Source organism: Maniola hyperantus, chromosome 2 (assembly GCF_902806685.2).
Source record: "Maniola hyperantus chromosome 2, iAphHyp1.2, whole genome shotgun sequence".
Lineage (NCBI taxonomy): Eukaryota > Metazoa > Arthropoda > Insecta > Lepidoptera > Nymphalidae > Maniola > Maniola hyperantus.
Window position 1 is genome coordinate 13,454,143 of NC_048537.1, and position 15,195 is coordinate 13,469,337.

Below are 15,195 nucleotides of genomic sequence, written 5' to 3' on the forward strand. Positions count from 1 at the left end.
GACAAAGGGCTATTGACCAAGAGGCAGAAAGGTTAGCTCAATGGGTCGAAGGAAATTACGCAGAAAATGAACAACAGCGGTACGAGAGAGACAGACAACAGCAGAGATGGAGAGTAAGAGAAGAATATGAACCAGCTTATCAAAGGAATGTTAGTAAATTGTAACATCAATTACCTGTAACAATATTTATTTTCTGTGAGCGTTGTCCCATGTGGTATATCACTAATTCACTACCCATTATGGTTTGTAGATTTATTAGTTTGTTGGTTCGTTCTTCAATCACGTCGCAACGTGATGTTCATGGGAGACCTGAAGAGTGATGCTACTATTTATCCCGGAAATCAAAGAGTTCCTTGAATGAAGTTCTTAAAAATCTAAACTCAGACGGGTGAAGTCGCGGGCATCAGCTACTTATAATAATTAATTAACGCTGAATATTGAAAAGTCAACTTATAGTCGACTTAAATACTAAGGAGCTGTTTTACTACGTTTATGTTATTGTATGGACAAAATGCCAAAAAAGTAACAAAATACGTCGAACACTCTTTTTCAATATTTACTATTGAAAGTCAAAGTCAAATTCAAATCATTTATTCAAATTGTACAATGGTACCCACCATTGTACACTTTTTGATTGTCAGTTGTTGAATTCGTAAGATGTATGGTGATAACTAATTATTAAACTTCTAAAGCTACGTGGGTTCCAAACGCGCCTAGGTCTGAGAAGAGCCCACAACAATTATTTTGGGATGTGTTTACGAAAAATGTCAGTCCTACATTTTAATCGCGAATTTTTGTCTTCAAAGTATTAGGTAGGTATATAATAATTGAATATGTGTACTTGCCTACATTTTAGTAACTACGCGAAATGCATTTAGTTATGCTAAATTAAACAATGCAACACCTTTTCAAACAAGCTGATAAAATATCGTTTGCGTAGACGATTTCAGTGGCATATGAAATAGAGGAGTAGGTATATTATACTACCGGTTTACAATGACTGATCTATCAACTACCTACATGTAGCTCAAATTACTGGACGGATCAGGCTGAAATTTGGTATGCAGTTAGCTATTATGACCTAGAAGACATCCGCTAAGAAAGGATTTTTGAAAATTCAAGGGTACCGCCCTGAAAAATAAATAGGGTTTTGAAAATGTAGTCCACGCGGACAAAGTCGCGGGCATAAGCTAGTAATGTTATAAGTCTGTGAGTTTCGATGAAGGAAGTAATATCCGTAACTAATGAAATGATCCGATTCGGAAAATTCTTTCACTGCTAGATAGCTACTATCCCCGAGTGTTACACCTACGCAATAAATTATATATGTGCCTACCGCGGATGAAGTCACGGGAAAAAGCTAATACCTATATGTGTATATGTATATATAATCGTATATATATTAAATTGTCGTTTTAATAATGGCGAAATTTATTTTCAGGTACAATCTTATTGGACGCCTTATGAGTATGACTCTCAAGTATATACCTGGGGCGCCTATAACGCCGTGCCTTACGTGTATTATTAAATTAGACGGACCATCGCATTATTATTGTTTTAATAAAATACAAAAATATTGATTGAAAGTATTTATTGTGGTTATCGTATTTTTATTTTTCTAGTCGTGAGTGTTATTTCAGACTAGTTTAATCACTATCGCCACCTGTCGTCACCATCGTACTTAATTGAAAAATCTAGCCATGCACCTAAGAGCTTTCCTGGTGAGAGCGCCACTCATTAAACAACTGAGTTGTTCCTCTGAAATAAATTTCAAACCCCTATTTTACTCCCTTAGGGATTGTATTTTCAAAAATACTTTCTTAGTGGATGTCTACGTCATAATAGCTATCTGTATGAAAAATTTTAGCCCGATCCGTCCAGTAGTTTGGGCTATGCGTTTGTATATCAGTCAGTCAGTCAGTCACCTTTTCTTTTTATAAATTTAGAAGACCAAACGGCTCTAATCACGTAAAAAGGATCCCGGATGGGTTCGAAACTAGTCGGGCGAACGTCGACGAAATACGTGAGTAAAGCCGTTTAGTCATACATGTAGGTATAATGTAAATCACTCACGATAGTCTAAACACTAAAATTACATAGATATTTTCTTACTACCTAATTACCTACCTATTCACATAAACTTTTCAGTTTGTAGACAATAGCGGCAACTTAAGAGGGCTCAGGACGGTGCTTTCTTCATACAAACGTAGGAGGGTAATAATTTAGCTACATTATTTCATACTGTATGTTCAAAACTAAGTATTATATCTTTTTATCTCGTCATTATCTAGTTTTATTAGTATATAAAACATTGAAAAAAATATTGATTTTAAAGTTACGAGCCTCAAAATATTCCTATTTTTACACACTTTACACTTAACACATTACACTAAATTTATGACAACTTTGGGCGTAAATAAATAAGATTAAGGGTACTTATAAAAAATCTAAAAGAGTTTAACATTCATCATCATCATCCAATAGACGTCCACTGCTAGAGATAGGTCTCTTGTAGGGACTTCCACACGCCACGGTCTTGCGCCGTCTGGATCCAGCGGCTAGTAGTTTAACATTAGACATAGTTTATTAATTCATTAGTTGAAATAACTATACTTTGTAAACATAAATTCAGTAGTTTTTTCTCAAAAATACGTTTCCTAAACCCTTTTCGCGCGCTTGATTTCGGTGAAAATCATCGTGCCTCTCACCTTTCTTATACAATGTCAAGTGAAAAGCAAACAGATTACCCACGTGCGCTGTCAATTTCGACCGAGCGTAGTGCGTCACCTTAAGTGTCACAATTTCAGGAACTCATAAGCATTTTTGTCATTCGCACAATAGATTCCTATTCAAAGCCCATTGTGTTATAAGACGCGTCACATTAGAGTCGTATTAGCATTCGTTATAAACCAGTTGTTTCCGTATTGCGTACTATTCTGAATTTCTATCCACCTGCGGAACGTTGATCAGTTATTATTTTTTAATTTAACTAGACTTTTAAACTAAGTTTTAATCATGATCAAGTTTATGTGTGTGCTTTTTGCTTTCGCATTACTAGTTGAAGGTATGTTGTGATCCTCAAATGATATTAAAACCTATATTTTATAGTACATACTACATAGATATACTTAAATAATTATTTATTACTGATAAGATTTTTTTTGATGGAGCAGAATGGTTCTCTTCCTGGAGAACAGATTTTTTAAAATGATTTTAAAATTTAGATGGTAAGTAGGTACTACCACCATATTATTTATAACTATCACTAGCTGATGCCCGCGACTTCATCCACATAGCTATTCTTAAAAGTTCCGTGGAAATTATTTGATTTTTCGGGAATAAATTAGCCTAGATACCTACAAGTATCAGTAAGTCACTCTCCACTTCCAATCTCGATAAAAATCACGTCGATCCGTAGTTGCGGTATGATTGGAGGAACAACCAAATAACAAATATACTTTCGCATCTTCAAAATCAGTTAATTTGGAAAATAATATTGTAAGGTTATAAATAATATTGTACCAACTAGCGGCTCTGGATGCTGTTGATCGTCGAGTTAGGAGACTCATAGGCGAAGACTCCCCTTTACTGGCGAAACTACAAAGTCTCGATCACCGCCGCAAGGTCGCCGGCGCGGCGTATCAGTGTTTTATAGGATATATTTCGGAGAGTGTGCTCAGGAACTTTTCGATCTTGTGAAAGGGGGTTTCACCATTTTACCACCGAACCGCAAGACGTCGGGCGAGTTTCCATCCTTATGTCGTCGACATTCCATCTACACGCACGAAACGTTTTGCGTCATCATTCCTCATACGTATGGCTAAGGTTTGGAATACTCTTCCGCGATATGTGTTTCCTACCAATTACAACCCGGGTATCTTTAAAACAAGAGTGAATAGGCATCTTCTAGGTAAACGCGTCCCATCTTAGGCCACATCATCACTTCCCATCAGGTGTGATTGTGGTCAAGCGTATAGGTACCTATAATGAATAATAAAAAATAAAAAATACTGTCTTTATGACTTTCCCTAGCACATTTTACTATAATATTAATATTTCCAGTAGATTATCTGTTGTTTGGCTGACGGACGTAATAATAATTAAATTCGACTACAACCCATATCTACTTAATATTATATACATATATGTCAGTTTAACTGATTTTGATGTGGTGCAGCTTACATCCCGGGGACGAACATCGCATTGGACATTTTATCGCGGAAAATCAAAAAGTTCCCACGGGGTTCTTAAATGCCCATCTGTTAAACCGATTTATACGAAATTTGGTACAGAGGTAGATTGCGTACCGGAAATTGATGTAGGCAGCTTTTTATCCCGGAAAAGTAAAGATTTGCCACGGAGTTTTAAAAAACCTATAATTACACACGGACGAGGTCGCGGGCGTCATCGAGTACGTACCTACCTAATACTTATTAATTATTAAGTACATTATTTTACATCAACTAAAATAAGCGATTTACTAGGATACAAACTTGATAGGTGTGTTTTACACTGTGAATAGTCATATTTATATTTAAATTGATTCAATAATCGCTTTGTCGTCACGAGCAAGACTGGATTCACAAAATATTGACAAATCGATAAATATCTACGACTAATATTAATATGTAAAAATATCCGACTGAGTGACTGATTTATCAATGCACAGCTCAAACCGCTACGGTAAGACACTTGAAATTTTCACAGTAGGCTTTGTATAACGTAGACGGCTAGGCGCTCAAAAGGAAGGATTTTTGGAAATTCCACCCCAATTTATTCAGTTTTGGAAATTGCGGTGAAAGTTTATATGGAAGTTCGTCATTTTCCAAGTATCTTTTGAAAAGAAAATTGGTTTTCGGATACGTGTTTCAGTGTGTCCGGAAATTCCCCCACAAGGGGATTAAATAGGGAATAAAAGTTTGTTTGAAAGCTCGTTATTTTTTCAGTTATATCTATGAAAATTGATATACCTACCTATAGGCTTTTAGGCAAAAATGAATAACTAGTGTTTCAGAATTCTTGGATATTTGACTTCGATTTTCTCACTCACCTCACCGCACCGATTAACTCGAGCGAAGCCGGGGTGGATCTGCTAGTTATGTTATACGTTAATACGTATCCTACGTAGTGGTATCGGTAGCCGAAATAAAATAGGTACCTAAGTAAAGAATTAACAAAAAATTTAACGTAAAGAATTTAAAAAATTGAACAGGAATTGATTCTATTGTATTTTACACATGAATATGTCATGGCAAACTAGTATTGACCTCAGGAACAAATTAATATCTGTGACCATATTTTAACCATCTATGATTTTAATGTATTCTTTTGTTATTATTATTTATGAGTTTTAAATATTTACCTCTTATTTTATGGTTCGAACTTGGTAGTTAGTATAAGGCGTAGATAGAAAAAATGAATTTAGAGTAGATGGTACCTATAAGGCTGATAATAATAATAATAATAATAGCGCTCGAGTGATAATATTATCAGATCCTTTCCATCAGACTCAGAGCTTAGTCCGAACTATGTAAATGAGGTGATCTAATTCGTGGATTTCACACAAATTTCTCGCTTTTTTTACGTAACTTTTCACATTCTTCAGGAAAGCTAACTTGAAATTATTCTCCTAAACGGCCAGCCCGCCATCTTAGGTCACCGGCTTACGTTGCAAGGAGCCCTCGGCTTTCAGTTAGACACTCTGCAAAAACGATACTTCACAGGTTTGCAGAAATGTAATGTAGGTAGGCGGCTTTAATAATATGTATATTCTTTGAATAATAACAAACGTTTAGACGCACAACGCCAAAAACGAAAAATGCCAAAAGACTTAAATCGATACGCAGAATGACGCATAGTGCTATCACTATAAATCATTCAATTAATATATGATAGTAAAAATAATAATTTAAAAAAAACAATACTAAGTTGTTTCGAGAATAGTAGGTAGATACTCCTATAATGTGATGGTTATTACTAAAATATACACAGCCTTGGTAGGACCAAGAAAGAGGTTCTTGCCGAAATCTATAGAGCGCACTTTGACTTTGCTCAGACTTAAGTTGCAGTTAAAACGAGACGGATTTATGCCAGCGATGTAACACCGTCTCGTTTTAAGTCTGAGCAAAGTCAAAGTGCGCTCTATAAATCTCAACCAAATGTTCTACCTACCACAGTACAGCGAGAAACCGTGAACGCTGACGTGGTTGACATCCAATCGCCACCCGAACCAGGGTTTCGGCTTTTAAAGTGCTGATAAACTTGAGCATTTACTTGTAATAAACTTGAGCATTCACCCGTGTGAATGAGCATTCGCAAGAATGCTCATTCACACAAAAATACGAGAACATTTTAGCGAGCATTCTATCGAGCGTTCTGGCGAGCATTCAAGCGAGCACACGCGACCGTCAAGTCTGACATTTTCATGAAGAATAGTTCGTAGCAATATTTGGCTCTATGCTTGGCTCGGCTCGTTGTTCAGTTCGACAAAAATAAAAACGGCGAATGCTCGATGTTCTGTTACAAGTGAATGCTCAAGTTTATCAGCACCTTTATACTCAAATAGTAGAGACAACGGGATAAGCAACCCGTATTTTCTTTCAATCTACTCGTACGAAGTGTTTTTGGTCAATGTTCCTGATACGAATCGCTAAAGTGTGGGATGCTCTTTCATCGTCCGCGTATCCTGCCAAATATAACTTGAATACCTTCAAGGCAAGAGGGAATAGGCATCTTCTAGGCAAGCGCGCTCCAAGATAGACCTCATCATTGCTCTGTTTCTCAGGCATGATTGTTGTCAAGCGCAAGCCTATCTCACATTAAAAAAAATTGGTATTTGACTGGCGTAACCTTATTAGCTCCTTCATTTGTAAAGAAAACAATGACATCAATTTGTTAGGGGTTTTTGGGAATGCTAATTGTTTTGCTTAATATTTACATTCTATCAACTTTTATGCTAACAGTGATGTCATCAATCGAATCCTATTTAGATAATATTAAGATTCTTTTACTCTAAAACTTATTTTCTTGAGATTTTTCTTTTTTTTAACTTGTGCTTGATTGCATCACTCCAAATAGTAGGTTTTTTTGAAGGTACCAATATTATAGCTAGCGGGGAAAATGGCAGTGGGATGGGCATTTTATATTTTAGCAGTGCATACCTATTAGAAACGAGGAAGCGAATCGCTTCATAAATTATAATATGCATCTTGAGATGGGCATTATTGCTACGTTTAAATTTATTTTTCAACAGGCAAATTTTTCACGGCAATATATTTTCCATTTTCGCACTTACAATCGAAAATATGATCGCTGATATTTCACAGGTGTTTTATATTAATTACTTATTATTAATATATTCGAATTTTCTCCTTAACGAGCAAACAAACCTATCTGCTTCTGTGTATACCTAAATTGGTACTTTATGTACTAATAAGAATGTAATTTTTTCATTATTTTCAGGTCTGCCAGCTTTTCCAAGAGATTTGGCAGAAGCTGCGAGAATCGAGAACTGGGAGCAATTTCAAAAACTGTTAGTACTTACCTACCTATTGTTATTCCTTTTTAGAGATTTTTTATTTACCTTCATATTATTATCAGTCCTATCTAAATTAAAAAATGTGAGTAGGACTCACACAAGGGTTGATCCTATATGGATTCCTCTTTCTCTAAGCAGAGATACCGAACTCTAAAAAATCAACACTATAATATATCGAGTGAGACTTATGAAATTATGAATTTGCACTTTTTTTATTATCTAAGCAAATAACAATAATAGGTTTCAATATTATATCCGAAATTATCATTGAAAAATATTTTTTATATTTCAGATTGGAGTTGAGCTCGTTTGGTGTTAACTGGCCGGTATGTACTTATCTGTTTAAATAATAAAAAAGCCAAACTAGCTAAAATCATTGCTTTAGGGTAGAATTGTACAAGAAGGTCATAAAACAAGCCATTTAATCCGAGACGTTTATCTAACCGAGCCTGAGGCGAGGGCAGATAATATTGAAGCCAAGGGTTTGTGTGTTGTGTGTTTTGCGACCGAGTTATACCTATACACTTTTCACTTCGATTTCGAGGAGCGAGGAAATAAAACAGTGACTTGTGGGTGAGTTGCAAATACGATACCTGCTTGCATTCCAGAGATTAACAAAATATGCTACTTTTCATCCCGGAAAATCGAAGAGTTCCCGCGGAATTTTTAAAAAACCATAAATGTAAAAAAAGTAAATCCATGCGGACGCATTCACGGGCATCATCTACTTAGTCTAAATATATAAAAGGAAAAGGTGACTGACTGACTGACTGACTGACTGATCTATCAACGCACAGCTCAAACTACTGGACGGATCGGGCTGAAATTTGGCATGTAGATAGCTATTATGACGTAGACATCCGCTAAGAAAGGACTTTTGAAAATTCGACCCCTAAGGGTGTGCAATAGGGGTTTGAAATTTGTGTAGTCCACGCGGACAAAGTCGCGAGCATAAGCTAGTTTTTAATAAAAGTGCCATTTTAACGTTTAAACTACCGTGAGTGATTTCCATTCTAAATAATACACACCCGTGTGTGTGAGTACAACCGGGACAGATATCTATATATATAAAATTAAAAGGTGACTGACTGACTGACGGACTGACTGACTGACTGACTGATCTATCAACGCACAGCTCAAACTACTGGACGGATCGGGCTGTAATTTGGCATGCAGATAGCTTTTATGATGTAGAGTGTAGACGTCCGCTAAGAAAGGATTTTTGAAAATTCAACCCCTAAGGGGGTAAAATAGGGGTTTGAAATATTTGTAGTCCACGCGGACGAAGTCGCGAGCATAAGCTAGTTATTTAGAAAAGTGCCATTTTCAATTTCCTTTCAAAAGTTGAGAAAATTTTAAACCTCCAAAACTTAAATTTAAAAAATCTAATAAGGTTAAGAGCTAAATATATGTAGATGATTCAGCAGGGCGATTGTCTAAAACCTGCATCAATCATTATTACAATCTCAATTGTTTTGATTGGCTGAATTTGTGCGATTCTTCTTGCAACAATGAATTGTGGCCAATAGTGAGCGAGCATTAACCAATCAGAGATAATTGCGATCGTGACATTGTAGCTGTCAAACAACCGCGGTAGGGCCACATACTCACGGGGTTATTCAGCGTAAGCCCGACTAGCCACGTAATTATTGCCGAGATTATCTATATTTTTAGGGTTTCGTACCTCAAAAGGAAAAACGGAACCCTTATAGGATCATTTTGTTGTCTGTCTGTCCGTCTGTCTGTCAAGAAACCTACAGGATACTTCCCGTTCACCTAGAATCATGAAATTTGGCAGGTAGGTAGATCTTATAGCTGACATTTGGGGAAAAATCTGAAAACCGTGAATTTAGGCTTACATCACACAAAAAAAAAATTACTTCACCTGTGCATTCTAAAACAGATTTTCATTTATTTTTATGTATCATAGTTTTTGAATTATCCTGCAAAATGTCGAAAAAATACAACTGTAGTACGGGACCCTCATTGCGCGAGCCTGACTCGCACTTGGCCGGTTTTTTTTATAATGGTAATCACTCACGATTTCTTGTTTCTCACGACTCAGTTTCTTGTTTCTCCAGCTCATAAGATTTCTTCATATTCCAGCCAGCTTTGGCAGGCAGCGTGGAGTCTCTGAGGCCCAGCGAAGGCACTCACGTCTATGGTCATTCGGTCTCCGCGTACAAAAACTGGAGCAATATCAACGGGAACATATCTGAAGACGGCAAGGGTATCGAGGTGGAAAACGATGATGGTCTGGTTTCTAAACGCATCTTCAAACCTTAACTTAGCAGCTATCACCATCTTACTAAACCTACCTACCTGTGAATTTAATTTAGTTAAAAGATTTGTTATATCGACTATACAGCTTTGCATGCATGGCTAGGTTTAGGGTGTCTGTCCACTGAAGCGGAGCGGAGCTGTGTTGAGCAGACCACACACATTGGCGGTAAATGACGTGATAATTTTATTCCGTCATAATATGACAAAACGCTGATTGGTCAACTATACACTTCTCTGCTCTGCTCTGCTTCAGTGGACAGGCACCCTTAGACAGGCGATTTAAAGCCCATTCAGTATTTGACAAACTATTTGTCACATTTTTATAATGTTTACTTTGTACCTAGTCGTTACGAAGGCAAAATAAAATTGACATTTGAATCAATTATTCAGATGCGTAATCTTAAATAAAATTTAGAAAGACTATCAGCCGCACTCAGAGTCGCTTAATGGATAAGGAATGCCTTAAGTAACGATTAAGCTACTCTAAGTGCGGCTGTATACACCAGTAAATAATAAAATAAATAAATTAAGATGGTCACTCATTGTCTCTAGTTTATTAAATTTTTAAATTAAATAGACACAAAGAGTAAATTAAGAGGAATAGTCCGACCAATTTAGACATCCAAGGTTACAAAAAATACACTTGGCTGAAAATGGGTAGGATTGTTCAAAATGATGTCGCCATTCCAGCACCTTGGGACTTGGGAGTTGGGACACACGGTTGGGACCCCTACGTCTATCGGTTTTACGAACTATGTGCCCTGCCCATTGCCACTTCAGCTTCGCAACCCGTTGAGCTATGTCGCTTACTCTAGTTCTCCTACGGATCTCCTCATTTCTGATTTGATCACATAGAGAAACTCCAAGGATAGCTCTCTCCATCTCCCGCTGATTGACATTGAGCTTTCTTATGAGGCCCATAGTTAGCGACCATGTCTTGGTATTTGGTATTATACTTACTGCATTTATTTTCTATGATCACTGATCAAGTTTTATGGAGTACCTATCTTATTTCCATTGTTTTCATGGTTTATATAGAAGCAAGTAAATGATTAATTGATCCTATTATTTGAAAGTAAAGTATTTTCTTATTTTCACTTGTAACTAGACTCACAGATTTATATTTTCAAACTCGATTATTTTAAATATCTGCAAATAATGTGTTATGAATGTTGAAACTTGTTACAATGATAATTAAATCTTAAACTTAGTTTTATTGTAGCCACCTTGAAGGACCTAAGTATCGCTTCGGTAAAATTAAAGCAAAAATTTGGCTCATTTCGCTCGCGAATCTAGTAGATACCTAAGGCTTTGTTTTGCAAAACTTATCGCGCTTGCTGAAGATATTATTATTCATTATGAAATTCTGTCAAGAAATACAGACTCTTCCAAATTACACAAATGTGAAATGTCACTAAAATCCTAGCCTAAGCCCTTCTGATTGTGAGAGGTAAATGGTTGATCATGATGTGTTGTGTTTGGGCTCTTTCATTTAGTTTCGGTGACGATGGTGATGGTGCAGGGTCTGATGATAATGTAAAAAGGTGGTCACAAGAATTCAGCCCTGTTAAACGTAGATTCACCAAGTTTACAGTACTCGTTGGGTTTCAGGTTGAGTCAAGAATAGTTATTAGATTCATAGTGATCAAGGTCTGAGAATACGGAGATACCAACGCAGACCCTTAAACATTTAATGTTAAGTGTGATTTAATATTTCGAGTTGTCCTAATTGTGTTATTGCAGTAATCACAACAAATATATAGAAGTATTATGTATGGTCATCCAGTATAGCCTTATGGGGTGGATAGCTAAGAAGTAAGAGCCTTGACTGAACCAATACTTGTGAGAAAGAATAGCGCCTTATAATATTTCTTAGCAAAGACATTCTATGGCAAATTAAGTAAGTATAATTTTACTTCCAATTAATTGTTACACAGCAAGTGTCGTCCGCGACAGGTTGACATGGCAAATGAAGTATGAGGCGGAGGGACGCCCCGCACACCCGCACGTCACCTGCTCTCACCCGGACCTGTGTTTGTTTGTTGCCTGTTGGTTTGTCCTTTAATAACGCTGCAACGGAGCAAGAGATTGATTAGATAATAGATTATTTGCAAAGATATAGTTGAAGACCTGGAAAATGACATAGGCTACTTTTTATTCCGGAAAATCAAACAATTCCTATGGGATTTTTAAAAGCTACGAAATCACAGGCATCAGCTAGTTGAAAATAAGTCAAGCTGGCTGCTGGACACCAACTCGTAGATCCATATGGGCTGAACACGTTTCCATCACGTTTTCTTTGGCAATAAAAATATTATACACTCTGTGAAAATTTCAACTCCTCTCCTCTCCCATTTCTCTACCTATTATGGTTTATGAGATACAGCCCGCTTATGGGCAGATTACACCTACCGAGTAGTGAAGCGAGACAGTAAAATGTCACTCGGCCGAGACAGTGCTCTATGGCTGAGAATTGCGGCGAAATTGCACTCGTACCAACCGAGTACTCGGCCGAGGACACTGACTCGCCACTGTACTCGGTAGGTGTAATCTGCTCATTACAGACGGATGGACAGCGAAGGTTCAGCAACAGGGTTCCTTATTCCGTTGGCACCTTATGCACGGAACCCTAAAAAGGATTAAAGATGACTAATAATTTATATTTTATTGTTTACTAATACGCAAATCAGAGATTGATGCTCCGGTTAGATCATCGTGATGTTTTGTCAGATCGTGGCTCACGAGGATCATTAATTGTATGTAATTAAGTGTTACTTAAATACAAGCAACAAAAGTGTTAGGTATCAACCATTAGGTGCCTACCTACATCATATTTTGTACTTTGGGGAGTTCCGAACAATCAATTGGGTATTTGCCTACTTTTGAATTTGATAAATATTATTACTTTATTATAAACTAGAATAAAAATAATGACGTACACTGGAAAAAATATTAAAATCCAACAAAGATTTCCAAAGTTACAGGCATTTTAATTTTGGAGTGGGAGGGTCTTACCTATCTCTTTCTCGCAAAACGAAAATTTGTATGAAACCGCACGAAGCTACTATGGCATTAGTAGGTATGACGTCAAACTGATGTATCGCTATCTCTGTCTAATAAGAAATATTTAAATGCTTATAACTTTTTTGTTATTTGATCGATTTAATTAGTTTTTTCAGTTTACTTCATTATTTTTATTCTAGTTTATAATAAAGTAATAAAAAAATTGGAGTGGAGTGAAGTAGGGATTTGAAATTTGTGTAGTCCACGTGGACAAAGTCACGAGCCTAAGCTAGTAAACTATAAGAGCAGTGAAATAAATGTTTAGCACAGTTATAGAAACTTGGTAGGCTGTTACCGCTACATAGAGAAATATATTTAAAATAAAAAAACCGGCCAAGTGCGAGTCAGGCTCGCGTAATGAGGGTTCCGTACTACAGTCGTATTTTTTCAACATTTTGCACGATAATTCAAAAACTATGATGCATAAAACTAAATAAAAATCTGTTTTAGAATGTACAGGTGAAGACCTTTCATATGATACCCCACTTGATATAGTCACTCACTTCGAAAGTTGAAAATACTAATTATTAGTTCATGACCACAATTTAATTTTTTTGTGTGATCTAAGCCTAAATTCACGGTTTTTAGATTTTTCCCCAAATGTCAGCTATAAGATCTACCTACCTGCCAAATTTCATGATTCTAGGTCAACGGGAAGTACCCGGTTTCTTGACAGACAGATGGACAGACAGACAGACAGACAACAAAGTGATCCTATAAGGTTCCGTTTTTCCTTTTGAGGTACGGAACCCTAAAAAAGTTTTTAGGGTAGGTTGAATAATTGAAAAGTGGGAGCCAAAAAAACAATTGGTTTAATTAAGTCTTCGAGTGATACCTCGTTTTAAATAAGTATTTTAAAATCTAAATAATATCTGTCCCGGCTTTACTCACGTGTGTAGTCGACGTTAGCCCGACTAGTTTCGAACCCATACGAGGTCCTTTTTCAAGGGAGTCCGTTCGCGCAAGTCAAAACCGCGGCGCGTGCGCGAACGGACTCCCTTGAAAAAGGACCCCGTATGGGTTCGAAACTAGTCGGGCTAACGTCGACTACACACGTGAGTAAAGCCGGGACAGATATTATTTAGAATGGAAACCACTCACGGTAGTTTAAATATTTTAAAATCATTATTAGGTTGCTTAGAGTAGAATAGAATAGATAGAATAAACTTTTATTGTTCACCAAAAAAGCAAGGCTACGGAACCCGACTTTATAATTTTTGACACGTTCTTGATTGTTTTTTTAATTTTTAACCACAAGGCCATCACTTGTTTTTTAAAATATAGACCGTACATTAAAATTAAACCTCAAGTTTGAGAAATGGTGCACGACAGGGAGGTGTCTTATAGCCGAAACTGTTTCACGTTTTTAACATAGACTTGAAAGTTTGTGAGAGTTTTGCACTGAAAAGAGGAGACTCCTATGCAATAGGTAAGCTCCTCGTGCAAAGCCGGGGCGGGTTAACTGGTGTCCGATATTTGTCATGAGATAAAATGATGATTTCTTTATCAATTAAGAAATAATATCAAGTGTAATTAATTAAGAGTTAAATAATAAATGAAATTCGTAGAATCAAATTTAGAGTTTTCCGTTATTCCGTTTGCCAAGTATGGTTGGTAAAAAGTCTCACTGTTTACAGCAATATCGCCCTAATATCTTCCTTCAATAGCTACATAATACCGTGATGATAAAATCCTGTTGACCGGTTTAGAAAAGCACTTATGGAGTACTGTATGACAAAGTATATATAGAAGATTAGAAGACAAGATACTTAGTGCAGCGTTAATTAATAACTAAACATGAGGAGTGTGTTTTTGATCAGTGCCATTGTACTGCATATTTCGTGGTGTTATGGTAAGTACTTGAAGCTGTTTGCCATAGCGACATCTGTCTACACTCTACACCCATTTTAACTATTTATTTCTATTGAAAAATTATAATAAAAATTAATTCTCTTTTTCTTCCAGCCTTTCCAGACTACAACTCGTATGGAATATGGTATGTTCCTGTCGTATGTATTATTATAGTGAATATCTTTTTGTGGGTAGGTTTCTGTACAACTGTGTACAATAATTAATGATCCAATCATTATCTAAGTACGTATGGTTTGATTTAGACGAACTATGTACTGTTGGAAAACTTTTCGCTCATACCAGGAAGAATGAAGAACACACTGATTCATTATGATTTGTTTTAGGACGCCCTATTTCTTCGCTGATCATGGCATGCCAGACTTCGTAGATAGATTTAAAGAGGTACTTTTTCTTTTTAATATTTAATTGTTATTTTAGCTGGTTAAGTTTTAGATTTGTCT

General features: G+C 36.4%; 1 protein-coding gene across 1 annotated transcript; it reads left to right on the plus strand.

Moving 5' to 3' along the window:
* Positions 1-2,854: 2,854 nt before the first annotated feature.
* On the plus strand, positions 2,855-10,255 carry LOC117993166 (uncharacterized). The gene is made up of 4 exons (XM_034980918.2): positions 2,855-3,064; positions 7,462-7,531; positions 7,830-7,863; positions 9,644-10,255. The coding sequence occupies exons 1-4, from the start codon at positions 3,016-3,018 to the stop codon at positions 9,821-9,823; spliced, it is 333 nt and encodes a 110-aa protein (XP_034836809.1). The 5' UTR covers positions 2,855-3,015; the 3' UTR covers positions 9,824-10,255.
* Positions 10,256-15,195: the final 4,940 nt, after the last annotated feature.